The sequence below is a fragment of the Mastigoproctus giganteus genome, chromosome 3, assembly GCF_048544385.1.
Source record: "Mastigoproctus giganteus isolate SK-2022 chromosome 3, ASM4854438v1, whole genome shotgun sequence".
NCBI classification, from domain to species: Eukaryota; Metazoa; Arthropoda; class Arachnida; order Uropygi; family Thelyphonidae; genus Mastigoproctus; species Mastigoproctus giganteus.
Genome location: NC_143577.1, coordinates 164,560,502 through 164,578,158, shown reverse-complemented (window position 1 = coordinate 164,578,158; position 17,657 = coordinate 164,560,502). Strand labels below are relative to the sequence as shown.

The following is a 17,657-nucleotide window of genomic DNA, read 5'->3' as shown; positions in this document are numbered from 1 at the left end:
TTAAAAGGAACCTGTTAGATTTCACACTCCCACTACAGGATTAACCAAGATTTTCCCTTTACAAAGCATGCTGTGTTTACTTCGCAATACCTACACTGAGATATGAACACAACTCACCCAGCTATGACTTCACGTACAAAGTCTGACCCCAAACAAGAAATGGACCAGAGATATGACCTAATTGGGTTTCAATGGAAAGGGGTGAGAATACTCTTGAGGTCAGATTAGCATAACTACATGACTAACTACTCAGACACAGCCACCTTCTTGAAATGTTCCCCATATAGCCATGTCTTAGATGTATCAAAAGTGGACAAACTGTGGACTCCCTGGAAGAATTCCATAAAAGAATTACCAGACATCAGTCCCATGCAAACCAACAATGTGTTGTTGACCAAACAGAGAGAGAGAGAAGATATTCAATGTGCCGTGTCCAACAAACCAAAAAGTTCCACAGTGGAGCAGTTAACGACACAGTACAATGAGGGTGGCCTTTCCAATTTCAATGAGAACCATGCATTGGGCACAAACACATCAAAATCCACATTTCTCATCCAAATAGAATACGTGTACTCAGCAAGGGTTGCCATGCCTATGGACACCCGCCAGTACTTTGTGGAGTCTATGCTACACTTTGTCCAAGCCATTCTCTACACTAAAGGTGGCATAGCCAGATACTACTTAGACCAGCATTTCCACACTTTTTTAGGCATGGAACACTTTTAATCTTACAATATATATATATATATAAAGTAAAGTAAAGTGCAGCCATTATCAACCCACTGCAGGATGGAAGCCTCCTCAACAATTCATGCCGAGGGAAATGGACCATAACCTGCCACGCTGGTCCAGTGCAGGTTGGCAGATCGACCGTATTCAGCAGTTAGGGGCTTGAACTCCGGTCTACTCAAAGAGCGTGTGCTACTGCACTCCCGCTCCTGCCCACTCGACTACGGAGGCCATGTGTATATATATATATATATTTTTTTTTTTTTGTTAGTTGTTGACGCATCGGCTTCTGTGGCCATAATGCACCTCCCAAAGTTTTTGCATTTACTCTGATCCAAGCCCAAGGCGGGATTCGAACCCATGACATTTGGGTTGCCAGGCAGGCACTTTACCCACCCGGCTATCCCGGTCAGCTCTTACAATATATTTGGGGAACCCTTATATATTATATATTTGGCTCTTGCTAAACACAAGTTTATCAGGAGCCAAAGAACTGTTTGCTAGTATCTTATTACATACGATGCACCATGCATCAGGAGCATCTTTATTTCCAAGACATGTAAAGCCGAAATTCAAATAACTGTCATCATACTTTCATTTTCGTCTTTTATTATTTTCACTTCAAATTTTTGGGGAACAAAAGGCTGCGATTGTTCATCCTCACTTTGAAGTGTGTTCATATTCATAGACCACAGTTGCAATACTAGAAGTACTTGCTTCTTCTAAGTTCATGCATTAAGAATTTACAGATAAAGGAACCACTAGGTGGCAGTGATCACATTATAGTGATGTGGGATTTACTCAAAGATGTAATTACCATCAGGATTAAAGTTAAAGGATTTTGCTTTCGTAAAGGCAACTACAGAGGCCTCAGATAGTTTTTAAATTCTATACAGTGGGATCAACTGATGATGTTACCAACGGTGAATTCTAATTGGGAAGCATTCAAGGAATTAACTTTGGAGCCTATTAGGCTTTTCATACCAATTAAGAAATACTCTTCAAGGTTTAGGCCTAAATGGAAGTAATATGAACTAATGAGACTCATAGCAGAGAAGAAAAATGGATTGGATGAATATAAATTATCAGATGACACAGAAGCCTATGGCAGATATAAGCTAGTATGTAATCAAGCCACAAAGGAGGGTTAGGCAGGCGAAGGCAGATTTTGAGAAATCTTTGGAAAAGGATGCAAAGAAAAACAGCAAAGACTTCTTTACTTATATAAACCTCTAAAAGGAAGGAAATGAATCAGATTGCTGAACTTGATATCAATGGTTTGACTATAGATGATCACGCTCGGATAGCTGCCAAACTAAATGAATATTTTGCATTTATATTCACAACTGAGGAGTTATTCACAGAGGAGGAGAGGGCCAGATGTTTATCAAACTTTAACAGGGAGCTAAGCGATTTTGTAATAACTGAGAGAAAAGTGGAGGAGAAATTGTTAAATTTAAACATAAGGAAGGCACCTGGGGTGGATAGGATCTATCCAGTTATATTAAAGAAGACAGCAAAGGAAGTAAGCAAACCCTTAGCCATAATTATGAATTTTTCTTTGTACTCAGGGGAGGTCCCCATGGACTTAACAATTACTTAACAAGTACAGGTCAGTGTTGAACAAAAGCCGAGAATTAGGGTTGAATCTGAAAGTGTCTGCAATTCTGCCCAGACACGATAGGAGGGAGTATATGATAAGAGCCTTGTCGATCAATTCGGCCCTGGAAAGATTGTGCAAGGCTCAAGGGGTAGAATTTTTTTCAGCCTGGACTGTACTTGTTAACAGGAGAGATTGCTTCTACAGGGATGGGATACACTTAAATAGAAAGGGTGCAAGAATATTTGCTGATGCTATCGAGGCAGTGTTAGGTGGGTCGGAAAACTGCTAGCTTGGGGGGAGACAAAGACCAATAGATCGACAGTAGCCACTGGCAGAGGTGAAAGAGATTCTTGCACTGCTTCTATTAGAATGAGCAGAAGCCTGAAAAACAAGATGCATGGTATTTCAGAGACTGCTGGGAGCCATTGCGGTACAAGGAAACACATGGGTTGTGTTAGGGTAGCTAAGAATAGAAACAGGTGCAGGTATACTTGCGTGTACACCAATGCTAGGAGTTTAGTAAATAAATTTGATGAATTTGAGGTATTGCTCAAAACATCAAAGGCAGATATTGTTGGGATATCAGAGACGTGGTGTCACACAGATATAACAATATATTTGGGGAACCCTTATATATTATATATTTGGCTCTTGCTAAACACAAGTTTATCAGGAGCCAAAGAACTGTTTGCTAGTATCTTATTACATACGATGCACCATGCATCAGGAGCATCTTTATTTCCAAGACATGTTGGGATATCACACAGACATAAGGGATGCAGAACTGCAATTTGGGGAGTACAACATCTACAGAAAGGATAGATAGGATAGGAAGGGGGGAGGGGTTATGCTATTAGTTAAGAAACACATAAAAACCAAGGAAGTGAAGCCAGTCGACATCGCTGGACAGTGCAGTGTTGAGTCAGTTTGGTGTGACATAAGCATTGGGAGATCAAAATTGAGAGTAGGAGTGTGCTATAGGCCTAATGACTCTGATGAGTATAATAAGGAACTGTACAGGGAAATAGAGTGGGCCAGTAAATCAGAGAGTCTTATAATGGGAGATTTTAATTTCCCAGATATTGACTGGAATTTGGGGGCTGGTTACTCACACACTAGCAGGGCTTTTGTGGATTTATTGGATGATTGTTTTCTACATCAGCATGTTCGGGAGGCAACTAGAGGGAGTAATACTCTTGATTTGATTACCAGCAGTGATTCTTCATGCATTAAGAATCTGCAGATAAATGAACCACTAGGTGGCAGTGATCACAGTGTGCTGAAGTGGGATTTACTCAAAGAGGTAACTACCATTAGGGGTAAAGGGAAGGGTTATTGCTTCCGTAAAGGCAACTACGATGGACTGAGACAGTATTTAAATTCTATACAGTGGGACCAACTGATGATGTTACCAACAGCAAATTCAAAATGGGAAGCATTCAAAGAACTTATCTTGGAAGCTACTAGGCTTTACATACCAACTAAGAAATATTGTTCAAGGTTTAGGCCTAAATGGATGTCAGATGAACTAACGAGGCATATGGCAGAGAGAAAAATGCAAGGGATACTTACAAATTAACACATGACACGGAAGCCTATGATAGATACAAGTTGATATGCAACCAAGTTACAAAGGAGGTTAGGCAGGCGAAGGCAGATTACGAGAAATCCTTGGCAAGGGATGCAAAGAAAAACAGCAAAGAGTTCTTTACTTATGTAAACTCTAGAAGGAAGGAGATGAATCAAATTGGTCCACTTGATATTGATGGGTCAACTGTTGATGATCCTGCGCAGGTAGCTAACAAACTAAATGAATATTTTGCATCGACATTCACACATGAGGAGTTATTCAGCAAGGGGAATGCCAGAGGTGTATTCAACTCTAGCAGTAAGCTACAGAATCTTGAAATAACTGGGAGTAAAGTAGAGGAGAAACTGTTGAAGATAAACACAAGAAAGGCACCCGGGGTGGATGGGATCTATCCAGTTATATTAAAGGAGGCAGCAAAGGAAGTAAGCAAACCCTTAGCCATAATTATGAGAGCTTCCTTGGACTCAGAGGAGGTACCCATAGACTGGAAATGTGCAAATGTGACCCCAATTCACAAAGGAGGATCAAAGGCTGACACAAGTAATTATAGACCTGTGAGCTTAACTTCTGTTCCAGGAAAATTAATGGAGGCACTGGTTAAAGAAGCACTGCAGGATCATTTAGACAACACTTCAGTTATAGCTCAGACACAGCATGGTTTTGTTAAGGGGAAGTCTTGCCTGACCAACTTGATTGGATACTATGATGCAGTCACGAAAGAACTGGATGCAGGGAATAACTTTGATATTATATACTTGGATCTTAGAAAGGCTTTTGATACTGTTGCACATGGAAGACTGCTAAACAAATTGGAGCAGTGTGACATTGGAGGCAAATTGCTGCTATGGATAAAGGGGTGGTTGAGGGGAAGAAGACAGAGAGTGGTAATCAATGGACACTGCTCATCATGGACTAATGTTATTAGTTGAGTCCCTCAGGGCTCAGTGTTGGGTCCATTATTGTTTTCTGTATTTATAAATGATATTGATGATGGTATATCAAGCTTAATGTCCAAGTTTGCAGATGATACAAAGGTTGGCAGGGTTGTTAAGGACACTACTGACGCTATGCTGCTGCAACAGGATCTGGAAAGGTTGAGCAGATGGGCTGAGAGGTGGCAAATGAAGTTTAACATTGACAAATGTAAAGTACTACACATGGGAAACAGCAACCCCAGAGCAACGTATCAACTCTGTGGTACTACACTGACAGTGGTAGAGAATGAAAGGGACTTGGGGGATGGTTGTGCAGGCAGATATGAAGTTCTCTGAGCAGTGCAGACGGGCTGCAAGAGTAGCTCATGGAGTATTGTCAATGATATACAGGAATTTTTCCAGCAGGGATAAGGAGGTGATTATTCCATTGTATAAGGGAATGGTCAGGCCACACCTAGAGTACTGTATACAGGTCTGGAGGCCTCATTTCAAGAAGGATGTAGAGCTGCTGGAACGAGTACAGAGAAGGGCAACAAGATTAGTGAATGGAACAAAGGGGTGCTCTTACGAAGAAAGGTTTAAGTTTTGCAAATTACAGTGTCTGGAGACTAGGCACCAGCGAGGTGATCTGATAGAGGTGTATTAAGCCTTGAATGGTTTAAGCATGCTCAATGCTGATGGCATTCTTCCTCTAGCTCAGAAAAATCACCTGAGAGGGCCTAAATTCAAATTGAGGAAAGACAGATGTAGGATAGCGTGCGAAAATTTGCCTTTAGCCAGCGGGTGGTTGGTTGGTGGAACAGACTCCCATCCCTTGTGGTGGAGGTTGATAGCCTAAATAAGTTTAAGGCTCAGCTGGACAGGTATTTTGAACGAACAGAGGGGTGAAGTGGAGGTGGTTTTTTTTTTTTTTTTTTTTGGCTGATGCTGCATAAGCTTGCTTTCTTGCATCAAATGCCTCTACTAATGCTAATGAGCATGCTCAATGCTGATGGGATTCTTCCTCTAGATCAGAAAAATCACCTGAGAGGGCATAAATTCAAATTGAGAAAAGACAGATGTAGGATAGACAGGCGGAAATTTGCCTTTAGCCAGCGGGTGGTTGGTTGGTGGAACAGACTTCCATCCCTTGTGGTGGAGGTTGATAGCCTAAATAAGTTTAAGGCTCAGCTGCACAGGTATTTTGAATGAACAGAGGGGTGAAGTGGAAGTGGGTTTTTTTTTTTTTTTTTGGCTGATGCTGCATAAGCTTGCTTTCTTGCATCAAATGCCTCTACTAATGCTAATGCTAATGACTGGAGATGTGCAAATATGTCCCCAATTCACAAAGTGTGACACAAGTAATTACAAACCTGTTAGTCTAACTTCTGTTCCAGGGAAATTAATGGAGGTGCAGGTTAAGGGAGTGATGCAGGATGATCTAGACAAGACTGACGTTACAGTTCAGACACAGATTGGGTTTGTTAAGGGAAGACTTGTCTGACAAATCTGATTGGATACTATGATGCGATCACAAATTAATTGGATGCAAAGAATAATTTTGATATCATATACTTCGAATTTAGGAAAGCTTTTGATACTATGGCACTTGGAAGACTACTGTACAAATTGGAGCAGTATGGTATTAAAGGCTAGTTGCTACAATGGATAAAAGGATGGCTGAGTGGGAGAAGACAGAGTGGTAATCTATGGACGCTGCTCTTCGTGGACTAATGTTATTAGTGGAGTCTCCCAGGGTTTGGTGGTGTTAAGCCCATTGTTGTTTTCGGTATTTATCAATGATACTGATGAGGGTATATAAGGGTTAATGTTTTTCAGATATTTCCAGATGACACAAAGGTTGGCAGGGTTGTTAATGACAGTAATGATACTACATTACTGTAACAGGATCTGAAAAAGTTGAGCAGATGGGCTGAGAGGTGGCAACTGGTAGTTTAACGTTGACAAATGCAAAGTACTGCATATGGGAAGCAGTAACCGCAGAGTACTGTATGAGTTGGTAGCACCCAGTTGTTAACGGTATTACACTCAGGGTAGTGGAGAATGAAAAGGACCGGGGTTGGGATAATTGTGCAGTCAGATATGAAGTTTTCTGAGCAGTGCAAAAAGACAGCAAGAGTAGCATGTGGTGTCTTGTCAATGATATACAGGAATTTTGTTAGCAGGGATAAAGGGGTGATTGTCCCCTTGTATAAGACAATGGTCAGGACACACCTTGAGTACTGTATACAGGTCTGGAGGCCTCATTTCAAGAAGGATGTAGAGCTGCTGGAACGAGTACAGAGAAGGGCAACAAGATTAGTGAATGGAACAAAGGGTTGCTCTTACGAAGAAAGGCTTAAGTTTTGCAAATTACAGAGTCTGGAGACTAGGCACCGGCGAGGTGATCTGATAGAGGTGTATAAGGCCTTGAACGGTTTGAGCATGCTCAATGCCGATGGGATTCTTCCTCTTGCTCAGAATAATCACCTGAGAGGGCATAAATTCAAATTGAGGAAAGACAGATGTAGGATAGATGTGCGGAAATTTGCCTTTAGCCAGCGGGTAGTTGGTTGGTGGAACAGACTTCCATCACTTGTTGTTGAAGTTGATAGCCTAAACAAATTTAAGGCTCAGCTGGACAGGTATTTCGAATGAACGGAGGGGTGAAATGGGAGTGGCGTTTTTTTTTTGGCTGATGCTGAATAAGTTTGCTTTCATATGCCTCTACTAATGCTAATGCTTCTCAAAATCTTGAGAAGCAGATTTTATAAAACTCTGCATTTTTTTTCATTCCCTATATTTTGAAACTCCTTTTGTCAACATGGGAGGCTTCTTCGGTGACTTTGAAGCTTTTATTCTTGCATACTTCTCTCAATTTCGCTCAGCTGGAATTTCAGCCATCTTTGAAATACGCTTATAAGGTTGTTAACTGAAATTAGATTTGGTATTTTCACAATTCAATAGTTAGCAAAATCCATTTGTAGACTAGTGTGACATCATAACCAAAAACTACTGCAAAAAAGTGATTGTTTTATTGTAGCGTTCTTGAATCAAAACCATTTGAATTTCTAAATGGTTTAATCGAAACTTACTTACCCTATTCAGAAGGTTGATGTCAATCAAAATCTTGAGAAGCAGATTTTATTAGTCTGCATAGTTTTTCGTTCTCCATGTTTTTGAACTCTACTTTTCGACACGAGAAGCTTCTTCAGTGTCTTTGAAGCTTTTATTCTTGCATAATATTACCATTCGCTGCTTACTCTACCTAATCAACGTTAGTGACTGAGTTAGCATCCTTTATGAAGTGATGTCATTTCTGTCTCTTAGTATGAATGATGCAACATTTTATTTTCACACCCAATACTTACTCTACCGAATCAATGTTAGTGACTGAGTTAGCATTGTTAAAGCCATTTAGAAAGTTATGTCACCTAACTTCTAACAGCCACCTAACAGAAAGTAACATCACTTCCGTAAGAAAATTTCGTAGCAATTGAATTGCATCAAATGAAACATTTGATATTTCCACATCAAAACCTGAAGGTAATTGTGTAGTCAGATATCAATTTCCTTAGCAGTGCAGAATGACAGGCTGCCAGAGTAGCTCATGGGGGTCTTGCCACTGATATACAGAAATTTTGCCAGCAGGGATAAGGTGATTATCCTTTTGTAGATGGCAATGGTCAGGCCATACCTTGAGTACTGCATACAGGTCTGGAGGCCTCATTTATCAAAGATATTGATGAAGGTATATCAAGCTTAATCTCCAATTTTGCAGATGATACGAAGGTTGGTAGGATTGATAATGACAGTAAAGACAATATGCTACTGCAACAGTATCTAGAAAAGTTAGGCAGATGGGCTGAGAAGTGGCAAATGAAGTTTAACATTGACAAACACAAAGTATTGCATATGGGTAGCAGTAACCAAGAGAAATGTACCAACTGTGCGGTACTATACTCAGGGAGGTAGAGAATGAAAAAGACCTGGGATAATTGTGTAGTCAGATATGAAGTTCTCTGAGCAGTGCAGACAGGCTGCCAGAGTAGGTCATGGAGCTTTGTCAATGATATATAGGAATTTTGCCAGCAGAGACAAGGAGGTGATTATCCCTTTGTATAAGGCAATGGTCAGGCCACACCTTGAGTACTGCATACAGGTCCGGAGGCCTCATTTTAGGAAGGATGTAGAGATGCTAAAACAAATACAAAGAAGGATAACAAGATTGTTGAGAGGAATAAAGGGGTGCTCTTAGCAAGATAGGCTTAAGTTCTGCAAGTTGCAGAATCTGGAGATGCTGCAATCTCCGGATCTGACTGAGGTGTATAAGGCTCAATGCAGATGGATACTTCCGCTTGCTCAGATTAAGAACCTGAGGGGGCACAGATTCAAATTAGGGAAAGACAGTTGTAGAAGAGATGTGCAGAAGTTTTCCTTCTGCACATCTTTGAGAGGCTTGATTGCGATAGTTGATTGCTGGAACAGACTTCCGTCTGTTGTTGTGAAAGTTGATAGCTTAAATTAAATTTAAGACTGAACTAGACAAACATTTGGATTAACTGAATGTGTGAAATGGGAAGGGTGTTTTTTTCCCCCTTTTTGGCAGATGCTGTATAAGCTTGCTTTCTTGCATCATATGCCTGTACTAATTCTAATGATTATAATTTTAAATTTTCCTCAAATTACTCCATTCTGCTAATGACTGTCTGAAGAGAAAGATTACTGTTCTGGACAATCATCCTTAAATATTATTGAATGCTTATGGATTAGTAAAAATGCTTCTATTCTTTTGTTTCCAAAGTTTTTGATCCAGTTAAGGAGACCATTTCAGTATAAATTACGTCAGATGATCAAGTAGACCTTAGTTCACCTTCAACTGTTTCTTAACTTCTTTCAAATTCTGATGACAATCTTATGATTAATTCTGAAAATTCAAAAATTCTGATTAAAATAACTGGGAGCTTTTTTCTCTAAAAATAGTCATTCCTTCTTAAGTTGTTCAGTGTTTTGACCATTTTTTTTAGAAAATTCCAAAAACAAACAATAAAAAAAAACAATATTCAATTCTCCAGTTATTTATTCTTCTTTCAACTAAACAAAGAAAAAAAATCAAATCAAATGTATAGCACACATTGAATTTAAAAAAACTGGATATGATATGATTCCTATTATTAAAATTAACTTCATATGAATGATGACTATTTTTGTATTCAAAAAAAACTTTTATTTTTGTTCAAAAAAAGGTTTTGAGCACTGGCTATATAAAAGGTGTTCTTCATAACTGTGTATCAACACAGCCAATAGCACAAGTGATAGCAAATGCAATGCAACACACACCAAATGATAAAGTGACAACTGCCAAAGGTATGATATATATATATATATATATTTTTTTTTTTTTTTTTCATTTTGCATTAGTTGAGGCAAATGATGCAAGAAAGCAAGCTTATATAGCATCAGCAAAAAAAAAAAAAAAACACCCTTCCCATTTCACCCATCCATTCATTCCAAATGTTTGTCTAGTTTAGCCTTAAATTTATTTAAGCTATCAGCATCCACAACAACAGATGGAAGTCTGTTCCAGCAATCAACTACCTGCTGGCTAAAGGCAAACTTCCACACTCTATTCTACAACTGTCTTTTCTCAATTTGAATGTTCCCTCAGGTTCTTAATATGAACAAGCGAAAGTATCCATCAGCATTGAGCCTTCTCAAACCATTCAAGACCTTATACACCTCAATCAGATCACCTTGCAGGTGCCTTGTCTCCAGATGCTGCAACTTGAAGAACTTAAGTTTCTCTTGGTAAGAGCACCCCTTTGTTCCTCTCACAAATCTTGTTGCCCTTCTCTGTACAAGTTCTAGCAACTTTACATCCTTCCTAAAATGCAGCCATCCAGACCTGTACGTAGTACTCAAGGTGTGGCCTGAACATTGCCTTATACAAAGGGATAATCATCTCCTTGTTGCTGCAAGCAAAATTCCTACACATCACTGAAAAAAACTCATGACCTGCTCTAGTAGCCCATTTGCACTACTCAGAGAACTTCATCTCTGACTGCACAATTTCCCCCAGGTCTTTTTCATTCTCCACCTCCCTGAGTGCAGTACCACACAGTTGGTACATTTCTCTTTGGTTACTGCTACCCATATGCAGCACTTTGCATTTGTCAAGGTTAAACTTTAGTTGTCACTTCTCAGCCAATCTGCCTAACTTTCTTAGACCCTGTTGCAGTAGCATACTGTCTTTACTGTCATTAATAACCCAGTCAACCTTTGTATCATCTGCAAACTTTGAAATTAAGCCTGATATACCTTCATAAATACCATTGATAAATACACAAAACAACAATGGGCCCAACACCGAACCCTGGGGGACTCCACTAATAACATTAGTCCATGTAGAGCTGTGTCTATTTATTACTACTCTCTGCCAGTCTCCCACTCAACCATCCCTTTACCCATTGCAGCAACTTGCCCTTAATGCCATACTGCTCCAACTTGTACAATAGTCTTCTATATTGAACGGTATCAAAGGCTTTCCTGAAATCTAAGTATATGATATCAAAATTATTTTTTGCATCCAGTTCCTTTGTGACCTCATCATAGTATCCAATCAAATTAGTCAGACAAGACTTCCCCTTAACAAACTTATGCTGTGTCTGAACTATTACTGCAGTCTTATCTAGGTGATCCTGCATCACCTCTTTAACCAGTGATTCCATTATTTTCCCTGGAACAGAAGTTAAACTAATAGGTCTATAATTAATTTGTGTCAGGCTGTGAACCCCCTTTGTGATTTGGTGATACATTTGCACATCTCAAGTTCATGGGGACCTAACCTGAATCTAAGGATGCTCTCATAATTATGGCTAAGGGTTTGTACTATAAAGCATTCAGGGCGTAAGCCTCAAGCTATGGAAAAGTCTAGACTATGTATATAAGTATAGGTGCCATCTGGGTGGTGGTATCCATCTGAGAATAAGTAACATTAGTCTTCTCCTCAGGTGAAGCATTACTTATTCGAAGTAGTACAATATCATGGCAACTCGTTGTGAAGGTATTCACAATATGAGATATAACTTAAAACGATGCCGCTTTGCTAATATTCCATTCATTCAGATTTGGCTATGTATTATTGATGCTTTCGCACTATACTTATACATAGGCTAAGGGTTTGTTAACTTCCCTTGCTGCCTCCTTCAATATAACTGTATAGATTCCATCTGCCCCACAGGTGCCTTTTTTAAGTTTAACTTCAACAATTTCTCCTACACTTTGTCCTCAGTTATTACAAAATCATTTACCTCACTGCTAGAGTTTAGGAAACTCTGTCTTTCCCTTCCTTAAAAAATGTGTGAATGTAGATGCAAAATACTCATTCAGTTTGCCAGCTATCTGAGCAGAATCATCACCAATTGAACCACCAACATCAAGTGGACCAATGTAATTCATCCCCTTCCTTCTAGAGTTTACATAAGTAAAGAAGTCTTGGTTGTTTTTCTTTGCATTTTTTGCCAAGGATTTCTTGTAATCAGCCTTCTCTTGCCTAATATCCTTTGTGACTTGATTACAGACTAGCTTATATCTGCAATAGGCTTCTGTGTCACCTGACAATTTAATGCATCCCATGCATTTTTCTTCTCTGCCACCTCATTAGTTCATCTGACATCCATTTAGGTCTAAATCTTGAACAGTAATTCTAAGTTGGTATGAAAAGCTTAGTAACTTCCAATATTAATTCCTTGATGGCTCCCCATTTAGAATTCGCTGTTTTTAACATCATCAGTTGATTCCCCTGTATAGAATTTAAAAACTGTCTGAAACCACCTTGATGAAAACAAAACTTCTTCCCTTTACACTTGATGCTAGTTACATCTTTAAGTAACTCCCACATCAGTACACTGTGATCACTGTTACCTAGTGGTTCCTTTATCTGCAAATTCCTAATGCATAAATTATCACTGCTGATAATCAGATCAAGAATATTACTCCCTTTGTTGCCCCTCGAATGTGTTGCTGTACAAAACAATCCTCCAATAAATCCAAAACAGCCTTGCTACTGCACGTGACCAACTCACAAGTTCCAGTCACCTGGAAAGTTAAAATCCCACTTTACAAGACATTCTGGTTTACTGGCCCACTCTATTTCTCTGTACAATTTCTCGTTGTTCTCAACAGAGTCATTAGGCCTATAATACACACCTTCTCTCATTTTCCCTTTAACAGGGGATAGTGCATCCAGTTGACATAGATGGACATTGCATATGAACTGGATGCACTTCCTTATGTGTTTATGTTTTCTTAACTAGCTGCATAACCCCTCCTCCCTTCCTACACTGTCTATCCTTTCTGTACACATTGTACTCCCCAAATTCCAATTCTGCACTGTTTATATCTGTGTGACACCATGTTTCTGATATCTCAACAATATCTGCCTTTGATGCCTTGATCAGTACTTCCAATTCATCAAATTTATTTACTATACTTCTAGCATTGGTGTACACCAATGCTAGAAGTATTGCAAGTGTACACCAAGTGTAACTACACCTGTCCTTGCTCATAGTTACTCTAACACAGCCCATGTATTTACTTGTTCCGTGATGACTCCCAGCAACTCTTGAAATCCCCAGCAACCTACTCTCCAGGCTGCTGTTGCTCATTACAATAAAAGCAGTGCAAGAATCACTTTTGCCGCTGCCTGTGGCTACTCTTAATCTTTTCGTCTGTGAATCCCCCAAAGCTAGCAGTTTTCCGACCCACCTAGCACTGCCTTTATAGGATCAGCAAATATTCTTGTACCCTTTCTATTTAAGTGTATCCCATCCTTATAGAAACAGTCTCTCCTGTTAGCAAGCACAGACCATGCTGAAAGAAATTCTATTCCATGAGCCTTGCACAGTTTCTCCAGGACTGAATTGATTGACAGGGCTCTCATCATATACTCCTTCCTATCATGTCTGGGCAGAATTACAGACACTTTCAAATTTAACCCTAACTCACGACTTTTTTTCAATACTGACCTGTACTTCTTAAGTTAATCTGCAGATCTCTTACTCTTAAAGTCACTAGTGCCAACGTGTACAACAATATCACCTTTTGCACCCTTAAAAGATGATATCTGCTCTACGTCATCAACTTTTGCCCCTGACAGACATTCCCTGGTCCTGTTCCACCTATCCTTTTTTTCATAATATATTCCTGTATTCCCCGTCTCCCTGACAATAGAATCACTAACAATCACTAGATCCTGTGGGACCAGCATATTCTGCCTTGGAGATTGCCACTGTGTTGCCTGAGGCACAAGAGTGAACTCTGGCATTGAGTTGGACAGCTGAGAGCTTTATGGGCCCCTCATATTAATTTCTTCAAGGTCATCTACCCTACACTTGAAACTCTCATAGACACCCATCAGAACACTGAGTTGGTGCTTAATTTCTTCAGAGTCTCTGCACCTAGCACACACACAAAGACATCCTTGGCTAGATCATATCCTGTTCCAGACATGTCTGTAAAAGTTTGGTATCATTTGAGTGGTACCAACTCAAGGAAGTGGAGAACAAAAAGAAAGACAGGAAAAATGGTAGTCTGACATGATTTTCTCTGACAGTGCAAACAGGCTGCATGGACAGCTTATGAGGTTCTATCAATGATATAAGAACAAAGCAGTGATTATTCCATTATACAAGGTGGTTAGACCAAATCTTGAGTACTCCATACAGATTTAAAGCTTCATTTTAGGAAGGATGTAGATCTGTTAAAACAAGTGCAAAGAAAAAGAAGAACAACAAGATTAGCCTGGGGCACAAATGGTACACTTGCCAGAAAAGATTTCAGTTCTATAAATTGCAGCATCTAGAAACTGGGCATCTTTGAGGAGACTGACTGAAGGGTTCAGGGCTTCAAATGGGTCAAATAAATTAAATGTGTATGGAAGTTTTACTTTTGTTGGGTAATAAACAACAATTTTCATTTTAATGGCTGATGTATTTTAATAAGCTTGCTTCCTTGCATCATTTTACCAATGCTAGTACCATTATTTTTCAAGTTTATTTTGTAATGAATTATAAAAATTTCAACTTACCATAGCCTTCAAACTGTGACATTATTCTGACAGCCATTAGAAGAGCACCATTTGGCAAGAGGCAAATGGACAGTTTCTGTCCCTTAGTTAATAAAGCTAATTTGTTTTCTGGTGTAAAAGGAAAATAAAATGCTGCCAGTAATGCATGGCTCAACGTCCATAAAAGGAAGGTACAAAACACACCTAAGACAGCTAATAAAAAATAAAAACTATTATTATTCTAACGTAAATTTCAAAAAAATAAACTAATTATCCATAATTTTATTTATCAGCAAATAGTATAAGTACAGTGTTTTTAGAGGCAGTAATATAAACACAAGACAATATAACAAAAATGGAATTTCAGTCAAATAAACAGAAATACCATAGAGCATTACCAAAAGCAAAAAAAAAAAAAAAAAAAAAAAAAAAAAACATATTCATAAATGTTCTCATTTAAATATAATCTTTAAAGAAAATTAGATATACTGTATTCTTTCTAATTACTAGCACAAAGTACTTAAGAGTTTTTATTTGTATTTCTGACCCTTCTAGAGACTAGGCATCTGCGAGGTGATCTGATTGAGGTGTAAGGCCTTGAATGGGTTGAGCAGGCTCAATTCTGATGAAATTCTTCCTCTTTCCCAGATTACGAACCTGAGGGGGTATAAATTCAAATTGAGGAAAGACAGTTGCAGAATAGATGTGTGGAAATTTGTCTTTAGCCAGTAGGTAGTTGATTGCTGGAACAAACTTTCATCTGTCATTGTGAAAGTTGATTGCTTAAATAAATTCAAGGAGGAACTGGACAAATTTTTAGAGGAAATAATGTGTGAAATTTTTTTTTTTTTTTTTTTCTGGCTGATGCTACATAAGCTTGCTTTCTTGCATCATGCCTCTACTACTGCTACTACTACCCACTGCTGGATTAAGGCATGGACTAATAGGGCAACCATTCTTACAGCGGCACCAGAAGCTAGGGGTCATTGCCCTTATGTAGATTTCTAGGAAATGCAAAGGGGTACACATTTAATGAAATAACCTTTCTGCTAAGGGAGCAGGAATACCTTAGGCCAACCCTGCTACTGAAACAGAATCTGTTTATCTACTTCTTCAAACAGGGGTTTTGAAGAAGTAGATAAACAGATTCTGTTGAATCACTTCAAATTCTACTATTATTGCCATAGATAGCATTGCCAATCTATTACATTAATAGTATACTTATAGTATTCAACAGTATACTTATATTATTCAACTACAGGGTGTCTCAAAAATATCGGTACAAACATTTAGGGGAGGTAGGTAACATCTAAAGGAATATGAATCTCATAGGAATATGAATCGCATAACCGGAAACGTCATGGGAAAGTATTAGCAGAGGCACAAGAAGCAGAAATGACATAAGACAGTAATTAGTGGCAAACATTTATTTGACATAATATTAACAATGGAGTACGAGATGGATGCATTTCATGATGTTACAACAGATGCTCGAAGGTTCCACCATGAGACGCGATGCATGCGTGACACCGATGCAGCATGGATTGGCAGACACGATCGAACACACCTGGAGTTTCTTTGACAGTAGCAGCAGTGCAGACGAGTCTTGCCACGAGATCCATTTCCGTCTCAGAACACTTTCTTGGAGAAACCACTGCACAAAAGCCACACGTGCAGGATTATCTTGGGTGAGCAGTAACTGAACCCTTTGGAGATGAAAGGGGTGTAAGGAATCGTCGTACCAGACACGCTGTACACTGCAACGAGACACTCCTAAGGCAGAGGCAACGGCACGTGTGCTGGTAGTAGGACTATTTTTTGGATGGCATTCAACACACTTTCTTCCATGGCGGGAGTTCGCATTGAACGTGGTCTGCCTGCACTACTCCTGTTACTTCTAAATGACCCATAATCGTACAAATTTTGATGCACATGTGCAAACAAACGGTGGTCCAGTACATGTCTGTCTGGGAAGCGTTCTCCATAAATTCGTTGAAAGGCTCATCCATTGCCCTCTGCTAATCCATACACTAGGTGCATGTCTGCCAGCTCACAGTTCGTATATCGATGCATGCTCTTCGTACGGCGACTACTGCTTGAATTAGTAAACCAGAAATGTTCCCTCTCGCGAACTGATGAACAGCGCCGTCTACCGACTTACGGTGACGTTTCTGGTTATGGGTTCCTATGCGATTCATATTCCTTTAGATGTTACCTACCTCCCCTAAACGTTTGTACCAATATTTTTGAGACACCCTGTATAAGTATACTGTAGATTATGTACATATATAGTTTAAGTTCAGAACTTCTAAAACAGAGCTCTTTTCAGGAATTCATGTTTCTGCTGGCACTATTTACTGTTCTCTTGATGTGGCAGTCAAAAGAGGCTGTTTTATGAACATTATCCCTAAATTTATTGCTGATTTAGTCTTGCAATTAGTTATCCTCTTCTTTTTTTTTTTTTTTTTTTTTTGTAATCATATTTTATTTTATTCACATTTAATAATCACATTTTATTTTATTGGTAGATAGTTGAAAAATTACAGATCATATTTTTATACGCACGAATCTAATCCTTTCATGAGTAATTTTTCTGAATGTGTATGGGCTCCAGCCAGTTATAGCATCAGTATCTGTGGGGCAAGTTTCTTCAGGTAATACGGAAATTTTGTAAAAATGTGTACATGCTTTTAAACATTAATTTGTTTTTATATTGACTTAACTGACCATCAGAGTAAAATTAGCTCAAAAATC

General features: G+C 39.0%; 1 protein-coding gene across 1 annotated transcript in view; it reads right to left on the bottom strand.

Moving 5' to 3' along the window:
* The window catches only part of LOC150088381 (phospholipid-transporting ATPase ABCA3-like), a 286,503-nt gene that overhangs the window by 171,950 nt on the left and 96,896 nt on the right, over positions 1-17,657 (bottom strand). The window contains exon 6 of the mRNA XM_090369476.1: positions 14,925-15,116. Within this exon, the coding sequence (XP_090225602.1) occupies positions 14,925-15,116 (192 nt within the window). The remainder of the gene's footprint in view (positions 1-14,924; positions 15,117-17,657) is intronic.